The 15,973-nt window shown below is 36.2% G+C and overlaps 1 protein-coding gene across 1 annotated transcript in view; it reads right to left on the bottom strand.

Moving 5' to 3' along the window:
- The window catches only part of snx25 (sorting nexin 25), a 69,469-nt gene that overhangs the window by 31,366 nt on the left and 22,130 nt on the right, over positions 1-15,973 (bottom strand). Inside the window, exons 4-8 of the mRNA XM_077223735.1 lie at positions 15,393-15,565; positions 9,991-10,177; positions 7,668-7,738; positions 4,331-4,521; positions 3,427-3,558 (exon numbers count right to left, since the gene is read on the bottom strand). Coding sequence (XP_077079850.1) covers positions 3,427-3,558; positions 4,331-4,521; positions 7,668-7,738; positions 9,991-10,177; positions 15,393-15,565 — 754 coding nt within the window. The remainder of the gene's footprint in view (positions 1-3,426; positions 3,559-4,330; positions 4,522-7,667; positions 7,739-9,990; positions 10,178-15,392; positions 15,566-15,973) is intronic.

Below are 15,973 nucleotides of genomic sequence, written 5' to 3'. Positions count from 1 at the left end.
TAAACAAACAATAAAAAAAATCATTACCTCATAAAATAAAAATAACCACTCATTCATGAATTAAGGGCAGTACAAATACTACACTTGCATAAATATATTACCCATATGTTTTATTTATATTTACAATATAAATAACAGATTTTTTCCCCATTACTGTAAAGAGATTTTGCACATTATGTTAAATTAAATTAAATTAGGGAGAAAATGTGATTACATACGGCTAATCTTGATCGTTTGTGTTCACGCTGGACAGTTAATAAGATGCGCCAACAACAACATTAAACAGATTATTATAAATCTGCTGTTGCTCAGAAATGAACCAAACGTTCCTCCTCAGCGATTTATCAGCTGACATCATCCTCGCCTGGTTATTATTCGACATTCAGTCAAGCCAACATTTATTCAGACACCTTCAACAATACCACAGTTTATTCGCTATAGTTTAGAAAATGGTAAGTACTCAAGAGTTATTAAATCAGTTGATATTTCACTGGTTTTGTCCGTCCTTCTGTTAGACTCTCACACATGAATTATGTTGAATATCTGTCAGCTGTTAAATTTAACTACACAATTACATAATACCAGTTTAGCTTAAACAATTACCAAGCAATTATTATTGTTCAGTCTGTGGTGTAAAAAGGTGCATTAGTTATTAAAGAAAAAACATGATCAGCTCAAAGTGTCTGAATAAGTTTTAGTCCCAAATTTTTTGAAATTTTACTGGTAGTCACTGAAGAATTTTTGTTATAATATGTCACTTTATTATAATACATTTTAATTTTTGGTATTATATGTTTACACTTTACTTTGCTCTCCTAACTTACATAAATTAACTATAGTGTAGTAAAAAAAAACTAAAAAAACATAAATTATATCTGGTTTCTGATTAATTTTAGGTTTGTCTGTATAATATTCCAGACTCACTCAACATTTATGAAATCTCAAGCTTTTCCAGGATCTCAGAACGATGAAAAACAGACTCATCGCTGACACTCAGATTAATGTCACAGCCGGTTATTGCTAATTTAACACAGCTGGACATAATGGGCCTCAACATTACACATGTATCTGATCATGTGACGGTCCGGGTGTCAGCCGTGTGCCCGACGTTAGTTTCTGGATAAAAGTGCCAGCTAAATGACCAATTAGGAAATGTACAATCGTATGAGCGACAGGAAAATCATTTTTCAGATATGGCAGAAGCTCTATTCAGACGGCGACTGATTCTCATGAGTATAAAGGTCATAAACAGGGTCTAGTCTGGGATTGTATTGCCTTCCGAATCCAGAATGTCAGTGTTTTTCTCCCTCCATCCGTGTAAAAATACGCGATTCTCAAATGTTTTATGACTAACTCCATCGTCATGCTGTAATTTCTGGTAAAATCCACATGCTTTTTTGAGAAAGAGTCTCTTTTGTGCACAAAGGCTCCTTTTATTTGATCAAAAGTACAGTAAAAACTGTGAAATATTATTATGATTTAACGTAACCATTTGAATGTATAGTAAAGTGTAATTTATTCCTGTGATCAAAGCTGAATTTTTTCAGCATCATTACTCTTCAGTGTCACATGATCCTTCAGAAATCACTATAATATGATGATTTGATGCTCACGAAACATTTATGATTATTATTAATGTTGAAAACAGCTTCATTATTTTTTTGTGGAAACCGTGATACATTTTATTTTCCAGGATTCTTTGATGAATAGAAAGTTCAAAAGAACAACATTTATTTGAAACAAAAAATCATTTGTAACATAAATGATTTTTCTGTCACTTTTGGTCAATTTAAATAATCACAATGAGTTTGTGATAGCCCTATTGCTAACATGTTTTAGCATGTTGCTAACATGTTTCTAACATGATTGAACATTGTTTAACATGTTTAACTTGTTGCTAGTATGATTTATCACATTGATAGCATGTGTCTAGCATGGTTTAACATGTCGCTATCATGTTTAACATGTCGCTAGCATTATTTAAAACATTATTTGAAATTTGGTCTCAGAAAAAGCAACTTAAAGGTGCTCTAAGCGATGTCGGGTGACGTCACTTGTAAACGTTCGAAGTAATGTCAAACAAAACGGAGCAGTGTTGCCAACTATTTTCAAAGGAAAGTAGCTAACGCCTTTCCTAAAAGTCGCTAGATGACGTCATACGCCAATTAGCATATTCATGACGTCATCTTGTCGTATTTGCGTTCTGTCTGCCTAATGTGTTTTCTCTCTAAATTCATGCTCACATTCTGTATTTTAATATAATATACTATAATATAGCCGAATGTCCAATAAAGCTGTTCTCATTTCCTATATTATTTTTGTCAGACAATAGAACAGGTAGCTCTGATATAGTGAATGACAAAATTTTGTTATATGTGTAAATTATCTGAATTGAGAGAGTTCGGGAACTGGGTGAAAGCTCTGTGATAGTGAGTATTACAAGTAATAAGCACAAGAAAAGAACGGAAATTAAAATGGTCAAACAAAACTCTTTAAATAATAAAAAGTCCGTGGAAAAACAAAAAAAACTGCAGTACTGATAACATCTGGAGGTTACTGAGGTTTGTCGCTAGTCGCTTTTTTGAAAAAATGTCACTAAAGGGGTCTGAAAAGTCGCTAAAAATAGCTAAGTTAGCAACACTGAAACGAAGGCTAGCTAGACCCGCCCTCCTCCTCATCCGCGCACTAACGCCCCAAACCCTTCATGTCGGTTATTGGCTGGAACAGTGTGTTATGTTTCGTGGTGCGGGTTAGCCGCAGTATGTTTGTGTAGCCGTGTGTGGAGTCTGGGGTGTGTGCAGAGACCGCGTGTTTGTACAGTGTGTTCAGGGTACAGCCAGCTAGCGGATAGTAGCGCTGCACGATTAATTGCAATTTACATGAAATCGCAGTTAAACCGATTTGGCTTATCGCGATCATGAAATGCCAAATGCTGTGATCATTTTTTATGTGCAGCTTGTCAGTGAAGCACGGCTCTGTAAACGCTGCTCACTCTGAAAGCACTGAGTTTGAGTCGCTTATAATGTGCATTTGAAAAAGCAACATGCGTCAAACATCTTTCCAAATCTTTACACTTGTCTAACTAAAGCCAACATTTAATAACATGCTTTTACTCCAAACTCACTTCATAACGACAGTTGAGCTCATCCTTCTGTGAGATGATGTGCTTCTGACACAGAAAACACACATTGTGTGTTTATAAGTCATGTTTAATCAAACAAAGCGTTTCAATCTTCTAGTTTATTCAGGGATTTCCTGTTTGGTGTGCGTATTTCTGGGGCGTATTTCTTCTGATGGGGCGTATTTGGCGTGTCTGCATTAGAGCGCCCTCTGGTGTTCAGATAGAGCAGCGTTTACTAGCGATCAGCCGCACTGCTCTGAAAAGCTGTGAACACAGTCGGGTCGCGCGGATCTCGCGTGTCTGACCTTGTTTGCGCTCTTCAGCGTCTCCACGAGCTCCCAGAAGCTGATCAGAGCCCTCTTCTCCACGCGCTCCATGTAGACCCGGAAATGCTCCCGGTACACGGAGTTCGACATGATCTCCTCGAACTGAAGGATCTGTGAGAGGACGAGGAACAAATCAAGCATTATTAAAAACACTTGAGCTCACTAGAAAACATTAGACTGCAGCGGTTCATCACTACACACACACACACACACACACACACACACACACACACACACACACACACACACTATTAAAAGGGTTTCTACACTTTTGGAGCATTTTATATTTTAGGGCCACTGCTTTCTTTCTGGAACTAAGAATGTTTGCTGTTATACCTTTAAAGTTGTTTATATGTCTATGTGGTGTTTTTAATATGCTTAAATCATGAGTAAATGCGTCGACAGCATTTCTGAGTATTTTCTGCTTAAAACTGCAGTGAACCAAAGACAGTCTCAAAAACACGGTTTGAAATCGCTGGTATTTCTGACGTCACAAACTACCTTGTAACCAATCAGATCAACGTGTGATCGTCAACGAGTGGATCTCTGAGTGAGTGAGTGAGTGGAGGCGGGGCTCATTTGCATATTCATAGAACCGCGCATACTAAATGAAGCAAGGGTGTCGAATTACATTCAAGATATTTTAAAGCATGAAGACTTTTTTTTTTTTTTTGGAAAAAAAAAAAGTTTAAATATGTAATTTCGTGATCAAAGATGAGTTTTATGGGATAAAATTATTGACTACAGGGACACGCACACTCACATTTACAATGGCTGCATAAATGTAATCATGGCAACTAAAGGATGAAGGAAATGATTCAATGATTTGGGGTCTCATATATGGACTATTAAAGCCGGGTGCGAGTGTGACCCTGTCCTGTACCCGTTGGCTCTGGGGACCGTCCACTTCGTCCAGGGCCCCGTCCTCCTGCTGCTCATAGTTCGGGCCCCCGAGGAGCCGGATCCGCTTCTCACACTGCTTCTTGGCCACCGTGAGCTGGTTAATGTAGCGCTTCATGTTTCTGGCACGTAACAGGTCGGCCTTCAGCGCAGCGGCCTCTTTCCCTTTACTGTCTGCAGAGAGAGAGAGAGAGAGAGAGAGAGAGAGAGAGAGAGTGAGAGAGAGAGAGAGAGAGAGTTTTCAGATATGCAATCGTACGGGAATCCGCTGCTATCCGAGAGACACCGGCTCCGGTGATTGGAGAAGATTGTGATGAAAAGCACCAGGACCGGATTCATTTCCTTCTGATCAAGCAAGTAGATGAAAAAGCCACAAACATCCCTGAACTTGTTTAAACAGGCTCCTTTTGCACCAGACCGATGCCTGAACAAATCTAAAACTTGTTAAAACCTTCCAATGAAAATCAAGCAACCAAAATAAATAGAAGCAAGCAATGAAACTAAAGCAGAAAAGAAATAGATGCATTGGAAACTAGGAAGGAAACTTAAAAAAGAAGCAATCAATTACCAAATAATTGACATTAAAATACTCTAAATTAATGTTTAAACATTCAAAAACTAAAATGAAAAACTCTAAAACGGCTTAACTTAGAAAAATCATTTTTTTATTATTAAATTAAATGGCAAACAAGACCCAGACACTAGAAGAATGAAGAAAACTAAAAGCTAATACATTTTAATTTTATGCTTTTTTCTGTATTTATTTTTGTTCATGGTTATCTTTCCTTAGTAAACATAATGGAACATTGCATAAAATTGTAGGGAAAAAATAAATAAACATTCAAAAATTTTAAAACTGTTTAATTTAGCCAAAATCAGCTCAAATTGTTTTTAAAAAAGGCAGAAAAGGCAAAAAAGTGCACAAAAAAGGCTCACATTAGAAGAATGAAGAAGAGAAAGAAAACTTAATGTGAGATAAAATGTAAAAAAATAAAAATAAAAAATAAAAATAAAAAAATTAAATAATTTCCTTATTAAACATAATGGATCATTCGATAAAATTGTAAGGGAAAATGTAAAAAATAAACATTAATAAAATTGAAAACGCCTTAATTTAGGCAAAAATCAGACTACATAAATTATTTTTAATTGCAAAAAAGTTGCACAAAAATGTAATACATTCATCTGTTTATTGCTAAAAAAATAATAATAATGTAAATTATACAAATCAGTATTCCAAAATATTCTGACATTTTCCAAATTGTGAAAACAGGTTTGCAAAACTCGCAAACCCCATTTCTCAAATGCTTTCCTACATTAAAATAATAAAATAAAATAAAATCACTAGAGATTCATTACTTGAGATGCAACTAATGCACTTTCCACTGCTTTAAATACAAATAATATATTAGCCACAGTTATTTTACAATAACTAATACAGTACTAACAAGAATGTGCAATACAAGTGTGCCACAAAACTACCCAATACAAACATGCAGCTTATTAGTTTATTACAGTGTAGACATACGTTGTTGTTGACTTTCCGTGTCCTTCTGTGACGTGAGTGTGTAAAGAGCCCAGAATCAGTCTGGGAATATGAGCAATAATCTCAGCAGATTATAGGAAATCATCACCACTAATAAACTGAATCTTCCCGACTGAAATAACATCAACGCTTCCCACCGGATCGTTAACATGAGCTTTAATTAATCCAGCACTGAAATCAAAATCAAAGATGTATTATAGCTGTAAGCTTTTGCTCGTTTAGTCGAAGAAAACCTCGAGGATTATATCCAGGGTTTTATTAGCTGTGTATGATGTATTTGTGAAGCTGAGGACATATTTATCCCTCTGAGCTCTTGTTCTGATTGGCTGTTCAATACGACCTCTGAGAATTAAAATCCTGCTGGTTAACAGGGCGTTTTCTATAAACAACATAAAAATGGGTGTGTCTTTAAGCAGTAAGATGGCACAAATGTCATATTAAATATGTATTGGATATATGTCAACATATTTGATATGTTATTTTTTTATATATAATATATATTTTTTATACACATATACATATATATAATATTTGATATAATATATTACTTACTTTAAAAAGTAAATACAATATTTAGCTATTTTTGCGTGGAAAAAAAATTAAATATATAATAAAAAATAAATATAAAAAACAAAAAATAATAATACAACTTCTTCCTGAGTAAAGAAATTGAAGGTCATAAAATTGTAAGAGAAAAAATATAAAAAAAGAAAAGAAAAATTTAATAAAAAATTAAAACAAATAAATCTTTTGTAAAAACAATTGAAGATTCCATAAAAATCGTAAGAAAATAAAATCCAAATAATAAAAAAATAATTTAAAAAAAGTTTAATTAAAAATTAAAAATAAAATAAAAGACTAAAAAATTATTTTACTTAGCAAGCACATATTGAATATTCCAAAATATTGTAATGAATAAAATAAACAGAACACCCAAAACGAAACTAACAAAATTAAAATCTAAACAAAATAAAAAAACAAATAAAACCTGTTCCTTAGGAAACAAATAAAAATATTTTAAAAAATTAATTTAAAGAATTTGTTTTTAATTTAAAAAATAATTAATTAATAAAATGTTTCCTTAGTAAACACAAACATTCCATAAAATGAAAATAAAAGAAAATAATTAAAAGAAAAAGAGAAAATAAAAGATAAAAAAAATAAGATAATTAATAAAACAATCAATCAATTAAAATTATGGGAAATATAAGCTTATCGATACAAATGAACATTAAGTGGCAAATTAGCTCACAGCTAACGAGACTAAATCTGCAATCCGGCTGCCCTTTCTTTCCATAAAATTAAAAAAATATATATATATATTGAATTTGATCTCCTGAGATAGACAAACAAACTTAGTAAAGGTTTAGCGCCACCTTTCACAGACCTTTCATTAGAAACAGACCCTTAAATGACTTATTTCACACTCTTTTGATACAAAGTTTGAGAATGAATCATTAATCGCCGTCTGGATCCAGATCGACTCGCATCGCTTTCAGAGCAATTACCCGTCGGCCAATCACAGCGCTTCATATCAGCTCACGACACACCAGAGCAAATACGCTGGGTTATTATTATATCTTTGATTTAGACGCTTTGACTGATGGCAGATTTTATTCTCTCAGATGCTTTCATGACCATTAGACTCCATCATTAAGGGAAATTAGAGAACGAAGCGAACCCTTTAAAGTTTAACATTAGATTCAAATGTAGAAAGACGAGAATCTAAATAAGGAGTGACGTGATTGGCTGATGTGTTTCAAGGTCATCTTACCTTTCTGTCTCTTCAGTTGTGGGATACTGCTGATTGTGGTCGCCTGAATGATCTCCACAACGATCTGATACCTGCAGAAACACAAAACCAGAGCATTTCATCTCTCTTCAGTGTGTGATGTTGCTGTTTAAACATGAAAAATCTCTCAAAGTCACACAGTTCTTCTCTATATCAGTGTCAGTGTTTCTGAACTCCTGAAACGCCTCCATTGTAGTCTTGAGTTTCTCCCGGGAACGAACACGTCACAATATTCCTCATTATAATAATTCATACGCAGAATAAAGGGGCGGAGCCTGGTTGAGTTAGTTAGTAGTGTGTTAAACTGGTGGTTATGGGAAGGGGCGGGACATTTCCCAAACACACTTGAAGCGCTCGACCAATCACAACACGCTGATCCAGCCGACCAATCAGAGCACAGTGTGCTTTTCAGAAGGAGGGGCTTCATAGAAACAGGAAGTAAACAGAGCGTTAAATTAAAAAAAAAGTGTGATCAATAGTACTAACAGTAAGTATTAACTATAAGTAATGAGCAATAGTGATGCTTGACTGGTAAAACTGGTGAACTAAAACTGGAATTTGTCGTTTTGATTTTCATATGATGATCGCCATAAAACTACACCATTATACAAACAATTATGCAAGATGATTATATTCATGCATATTTAGATTTTTGTGAAATGACATGCATATATTCAGTGTTCTTATTGATACTAAAACTAATAATGATGAAACGTTATAGAAATTTGAGTTTATGAAAATGTACAATGTAAAAAAAAAAATTATTCATATTTTATATATTTTCAAAACATGTTGGACTCTAAAACTGCAAAAAAAAAAAAAAAAAAACGTTTAATGGGTTTCTCCAAGTCTTGCTACGCTTCAGACTTCTTTACTTAAAACCCTCACAATCAAACCCTGACATGCTGTAACATGTCCAACACACATCAAGAAAACTATCACTAATGCTTTTATTTCCGTTCCCGCCTGTCCGATCTATCATCGTCCTCCACGCCTGCGGATCAATGCAAGTTTCTCCGAGCCTTTAAATGCCAGATAATTCATCCAGACCCCAAATGACAAACGTCTTCTCCGATACGACGACAGCCGCCAGCGCGACTTCCAGTTCACCCATTGAAAGAGTGATTTGTCTGAGGTGAAGGTAACAGAAATTGCTTTCCAACGGGACTGAAGTAAATTGGTTTGGATGTGGCGAAATGGCCAAAATCCAGACAGCTTTAGTGAGTCACCCGATAACTCTGACTGGAGCTATCAAAACACACAGTAACATTAAAGAGGCAAAGTGTTGTTTCAGGCTCTACTAGAACAGGTTTTCCTGCTTGAATGTTGATTATTCTCCTCATATTCTCCATTGTTGCGGCTCCTCTCTTCCCAGTCTGTCAGTAACGCTCTGGACTGTGTTTTCTGAAAGCATCATTATGGTCATGAGTTGAGTCATTATTAGCAGTTCAACGAGTCTGTGTTTCCCGAAACCATCGTTCCAATGAACATTCGCAAACAGCATCGCAGAGTTGTGTGTGTGTGTGTGTGTGTGTGTGTGTGTGTAACGACAGATCTCCTGCGGTTAGAAGCAGTTTCTTGTTTGCGTGACACGTGGACTCAATAAACCCTGATCTGGAGAAAAATAAGTAAGCTGAGATTCAGTGCAATCTGTATCTTTTATTTCGAATGTCATTTACGTCTTTTAGTTTGTCGAGAGATTTCAAGCGTTGTTTTTGTGCTCTAGCGTGTAAGAACGAGCCTATGATTGAATCTGGAAATAAAGCAAAATAACTGAGAAAAAATTGAAATATTCCTCAGATGCCATAGCTGTAATTTATAGCAAAACATCTAGCATTGATTCGATCTTAAACAGATTAATTAAAATAAGTTATAATGCGAGTGACATCATTAACCATCGTGGTTAAACGACAGATTTGCGAAAATATAATTTCGGGAAACAGTCGTGACTAGTTAATTTCTTCAACGATGGATCGTACTATGATAGTGAAGCAGCGAGCTACGCCGTTATACGGGAAACACACTTCCTGTCTCTATGAAGCCCCTCCTTCTGAAGAGCACACTGTGCTCTGATTGGTCGGCTGGATCAGTGTGTTGTGATTGGTCGAGCGCTTCGAGTGTGTTTGGGAAATGTCCCGCCCCTTCCCATAACCACCAGTTTAACACACTACTAACTAACTCAACCAGGCCCCGCCCCTTTATTCTGCGTATGAATTATTATAATGAGGAATATTGTGGCGTGTTCGCTCCCGGAAGTATGCAAACCCCCAGTAAAAACACGCAGAAGGACAGTGGTGTTCGGTACCTGAGCTGTTTGAGGAACTGTATGTCGGAGCTGCTGCTGATGAGTTTGATGAACTCCTCGTAGGACGGCGCGTACGTGTACGCTTTCTTATGATGCTCGTTCACCTGCTCTCTGTGCTCCAACTGAGCGAGCAACATGCGGTTAATGTAGTCCGGATCGCTCAACACGTCCACCAGCGGCTTCAGCACTGCAGAGACAACAGAGAGAGAGAGTGAGTAGTGTTGATGTTGAAAAATTAGCCATGATTTACTAAGGCTGAAGCCATCAAATATATTAAAATTGATTTATTAATATGGTGTATATGGCATTCTTCTTTCAGACGAATACAATTGAAGTTATATTAAAAACTGTCCTGGCTCTCCCAAGCTTTATAATAGTTATTTATAAGTTAAGGATAATAACCCTGCCGCACAGACACTCAAATGAATCAGTGAATCATTTGAACTGTCCGAATAAATGATTCATTAAAAACAATCCTACTTCCCAACTCTATATACAGTATATATTTCAGTATAAAGCCCCTTTTGACTGGAATAATCTTCCTGTTTCTCTGAGATCTATCACTTCTCTTAATCGCTTTAGATTATCTTTATTTTCCTATCTTAAAATAACTTGTTCATGTTTTTGATTCGATTGTTTATTTATTTATTTATTTATTTATTTATTTCTTGAGATAAATTCCAGGATCTTCTGTTGTTATTATTTGGTTCTATGTTGATACTGTATGATGTTGAGATTCTGCATTGCAACTGTGCGGGAAACAGGTTGAGCATTTAGTTTTTTGTTTTTTTATTTTATTTTTGTTTTGTAAAGTTGTTTTGTGTTTTGTTACTTGTGTTGTATATTTTGTTTGTGTTTTTAGGACCCCCTTGAAAATGAGATGTTACATCTCAAGGGGTTATCCTTTCCATAAATTCAGAAGTTAATATATAAATATATAATATACGTTGCTTAAGGCCCACCTGTATTCCTAGTATCAAAACTCAACTCAAAATGAAAGCTGTGACATTCTCTACTGTGTTTTTTATTTTTTATTTATTTGTTTGTGTATCCTGACATTGTTAAGCACTTTGGTCAACTGAGGGTGTTTTTTTAAATGTGCAATTAAAATACATTTGAACTTGAATTTTAATGTTTAATTAAAATGGACTATTTTACCCAATGCAGTATTTGCTTAAAGCATTGCACTGTTTGCTTGGCAACATGTCAAAATCTACCGGAATCAATTCAGAGTCAAATTATCCCATGCATTTCACAAATGTGACAGATATGAAGTTTCTGCCAATGAAAAGCTTCACGTCAGCCTTTTATTGAGGTTTCCTTTCAGTGTCTTAAGCCCCATTCGCACGGGATCAGTATTACCTGGTGACCTCTAGTCATTTGTAATAATTGCAGATGTTGTCTGTGATCTTAATCGCGTGTGAATCGGCCATGTCTGCAATTTGTAAAGTAAAAAGCAGGGTCAGAAGCAGGGTCGTTTATAATTTTTTCAAGGTTTTTGTTTCCTGTGCACCTTATTATCCATCTTTCTAATGTTTTTGATAGTATTTTGTGTGCTGGGTCATATCACTATACACCATGCGACTACAATTTGCAGAACGAGAAAGCGGAAAATCATCAGAAGAGCAAAAACAAAAATAATGATGCGGTAAGGCACATTCTTCTGTTTATGATATATCATACAGCTAGACCTATAACAACAAGACATTTCCAAGCAATAGCCTATTGACATCATATCCGGGAGATAAGTCAGTAAATTCGAGTAAAATCAAAGGCTTCGCTTATCCCGGATCGGGCTTTAGAAAGAAGTAGTAAAGGCAGCTCACTAAGTTTTGGAACAGAGCTAAAGATAATGCGTGTAAAATCAAACTGATCAGGCTTTTGTCGACCTCTCGCCCTGAAAAACCTGCCAGTCTGAGAACGCAGATGTAAAAACTTCCCCCAGTGTAACCACAGGAAAACAGGTTAGAAGTGAATCTAGCAGCTGCGTCCTGAAGCAACAGGCCAGAAAATGCTATTTTTAAAGACACTAATCTTAAAGGAACACGCCACCGTTTTTTGAAACAGGGGTTATTCACCGCCTCCCCTTTTATTATTCACTGTGCGCCCGAGTAGCAGTGCTTATAGTCCCAAATCAATCTCTGCCTAGGAAATCGCCTAGTCTTAATCTGCATTGCTGTTTGTACTCATTGTGAATACGCAGGCCACAAGAAGTAATTAGTTTTTTTTTTTTGATCACTATTACTCACGACATGCTATCCGGCAACAAAGGATTCCTTTCATTATGCTAAGCTAAGCTAGCGGTGGCAGACTAAGACAATGCATGCACTGAGACAAAAATGCGTTTGCCCACCTATCTAAATGTATGGGAGACGGTGAATAACCCCAATTTCAAAAAACGATGCCGTGTTCCTTTAAAAAGTTGTCATGAAATGGAAGTTGCGCTCGTCTTTTCTTCCCTATTGATTTGAGACGTACTGTATATCCGAGTGAAACGGCTTCTATGTATTTGCATTTTTTATTAATTTATTAAGCACCGATAAACACAACAGCAGTTGAACCATTAGTGCTGTACAAATAATATAAAACAATGAAAGGAAACGAACAAAATACAAGGAAACAATACAAAATAATATCTGCAAATTTAACATACAAAGTTTAAAAAACCAAAGTAAAAAAATAAGATTTCAATTTAGATTTAAACTCATAAACAGATCCGACAAACAAGCTTCACCACTTTAAGCATGAAACTGTTAGTAAAGGAAATCACTTAATCATAATTTTATGCCCATATTAAGCATTTTAAAGGCTTCTAATGTTATTTTCGAGTCTCCTACAACAGGTTTACATTCATCCAAGATTAAAAACACTTTATTCTCCTCATTATCTCCACCGCAGCTTCAGCTCTTTCCTCTCAGTGTCTGAAACGCTTCAAGGATTCAGTGTCTCTAAGCCCCGCCTCTCTGAGAGCTGCTCTGCTCTGATTGGTCAGAAAGCAAACGCTCATTATCATATCTGAATCTCAGCTCTTGACACACAGTGATACGAACAGTAACGATGGCGTGTGTTTTACCGTATCAATCTCAGAAAACAGCGTCTTCTCGACATGAACAACACGAACCAAACTCTTCCAGTCTCAGATAAACTAGTGTCTGAGGGCGGAGCTAAGAAACGCTGCTCAGCCAATCAAGACCACAGGCTGGCATTATGCAAATTAGTTTCAAACCTATGTAGGAAGTGAGAGTGGAATTACTAACGACTCGTTACAGTAGTTCAGAATTGCTACACAATAAATCCATTTACCTTTTACATTCACGCATGAAAGGACATTAAAAATAATTATAATAGGGGCACTTTAATATCCTGCAGTTATCCATAATTTTATAGTCATCAGCCTTAGTCTCTCTCCAGCAGCCTGTCTCCAATAATAGATGTAATTAGTAATTTCATGGCAAATCAAAGGCAATTACAATCACACATCTGGTGCTCATAGAAAAGATCCTGGAATCAATTTTCTGATTTGTAAAAAAAAAACTGCAGTAATGTTTCATGAGTTCTTACACAAGAGCATCATTGAACGAACACATCTGACAAACAGCTCTGTCCAATCCAATCGTGCAGTTGAGACTCTGAAGCTCGAGCCAAAAACAAGACTTTCCTCAAATCTAATTCTCGAGATATGATACGGTCAGTGAATGAAATCTTTTGTTCTGTGAGAGGCGGATTTACCAGCGCGTACAACATGAGCACCAAATCTCATTTTGAACCATGAAAGCGAATCATTTCTACTTATCAAAGTCATGTACTGCTTTCAGCCGTGTTATAGAAATATCTACTTCATTAAACCACATCAGGGGAAAGTTATGACAAACACAAGCTATTCTGTGTGAGAGAAATATCATTTTCTTGCATTTGCTTTTGATTCTAATACAGATTCTATGATGAATAGAAAGTCCAAAGGAACAGCATTTATTTGAAATTGAAATATCTTGTAATATACTATAATATGCCTGCAACTCAAACAATGCTGAGGTCATGAGTTCAATTCTCGGGAAATGCATAAACTAATAAAATGCAACATAAGTCACTTTTGATTAAAGTGTCTGCCAAATGCATAAATGTAATAAACTGGTGTCATAAAACAACGAAAGCTAACAGCACACAGGACATTAAATGGCAGATCTGTCCAGCATTCATTGATTATATATGTGATGTTTTGAAGGTTTTATGCAAATTCTGACTGAATTCTACTCAAGAATCTGATGTCATGTTGTACTGACAAGTAGAGATGCACCGATGCACCAGTCGAACCACGAACTGAACTGTGACTATCGACCAGCACGGCGTTCGTGGTTCGACTGGTCCAGACTGTTTCCAAAGATGGCTCCTGCTTGTATACGCGAAGTGTACTGACTTTATAAAGTATCTTCTTATTAAACTGTCTGTACACTTACACGGTTCTCAATGCTTCGGTTTGCAGGTAGAGACCCTCATTATGCTAGCGTGTTGGTGCGGGGCTATTTTGAGCCTTGTTAGTGGTGTTAACAAGCTATTTTTATTTTTACTTATTCGATGCCCCATACACTAATCTGTGGTTAAACTAAAACTAACGTTAAAACTGGGTACATTCGATTATCATGAGAACCCAGAGAACGGTCGACTCGGTACCCATGTGTTATTTAGCTCGAAGGTAATTTTTGTCCGGATTTGTCCTATAAAGCCAAAGAATATGTATAAGTGCAACTTTCATTAAATCACTAAATCCTTCCGCTGGGAAAAATAGTCCCATCCTGACCGTGAACAGCAGCAGAAGTTACACACATTATTTCTCCATTAGATGGCGGCACAGACTGTCTCTATGGGTTAGTCAGTCAATAGAGAAGACTTTTATATTGAAAGGACTGAAACTTGTTGTGAACACGGAGAAGCAAGACAACTGACAAATGACTAGCGTGTCAGGACACAGAAAACCCCTGAACTGTTAAAAGGACAAGATATCGCAGCGGATATTCAAACAGATTTTTATTACGAATACAGGACTGACTGATGGAAGATGCTAAATCTACTGTAAATACAGGAACACTCGCTAACTCGATCTCTCGCAATACTCGACGCTATAAGCTTCAATGTACAATATCAATGAGAACAAACATATGTTTACGTTGCTAAGAGTGGTTGCTAGGGGTGTTGTGTAGTGATACACAGAACCGTTGGGTGAAGCGGCCATAGCCGTGTTTATTGTGAATAAAACACAGATATTGACCAATCAGAATCAAGGACTGGAACTAACCGCTTTATAATTCTGAATAATCGGCTATCGGTATCGGCTGAGAAATGTCATGTGGTGCATCTCTTCTGACAAGCACAGAACGAGCTCAGGCCGTGTAGGAGTTGCAGGTCACCTTTAGTAGCGACGACCTCCACCAGCAGGAGGCGCAGGCTGCGAGACCGGGCGTCCCGTACGGGGAGCAGGCGTAGCATTAGCAGACGAGCACAACAGCGCAGAAAACACAACTCCTCGTCAGGACTCGTCAGACACGCGTGCAGCGGGAACGCACGAGGATCTTCCTCCAGCCTGGACACACACACACACACACACACACACAGAGAGAGAGAGAGTCTATTACATTATAACAATCATGACAATCAAGCAGTTATTCAGATCTATATGATATATATGCAATTATATATGATAGATGTGATATATGATACTGTATGTGATATGATATGTGATTTGAGATATGACATGAGATATGATGAGACATGATATGATATTTAATATGATATTATTTTAATTGTCTTTATTTTTCTTTTGTATCAATATGGAAATATTTATAACTTTTTTTAAATCTAATTATACATTATATTATATTATTGGTTTTACATACTTTTTATTTTACATAATTTTTAATTTATATTATTTATTTATTTCGTTTTTTTTTCTCTTCGGCAATATCCAAAACAATCAAGCCAATAAATCACT

Source organism: Siphateles boraxobius, unplaced genomic scaffold, assembly GCF_051911475.1.
Source record: "Siphateles boraxobius isolate OS27281-9 unplaced genomic scaffold, OSU_SipBor_1 121, whole genome shotgun sequence".
NCBI lineage: Eukaryota > Metazoa > Chordata > Actinopteri > Cypriniformes > Leuciscidae > Siphateles > Siphateles boraxobius.
The sequence above is the reverse complement of the archived record's forward strand: the minus strand, read 5'-3'. Positions and strand labels throughout refer to the sequence as shown.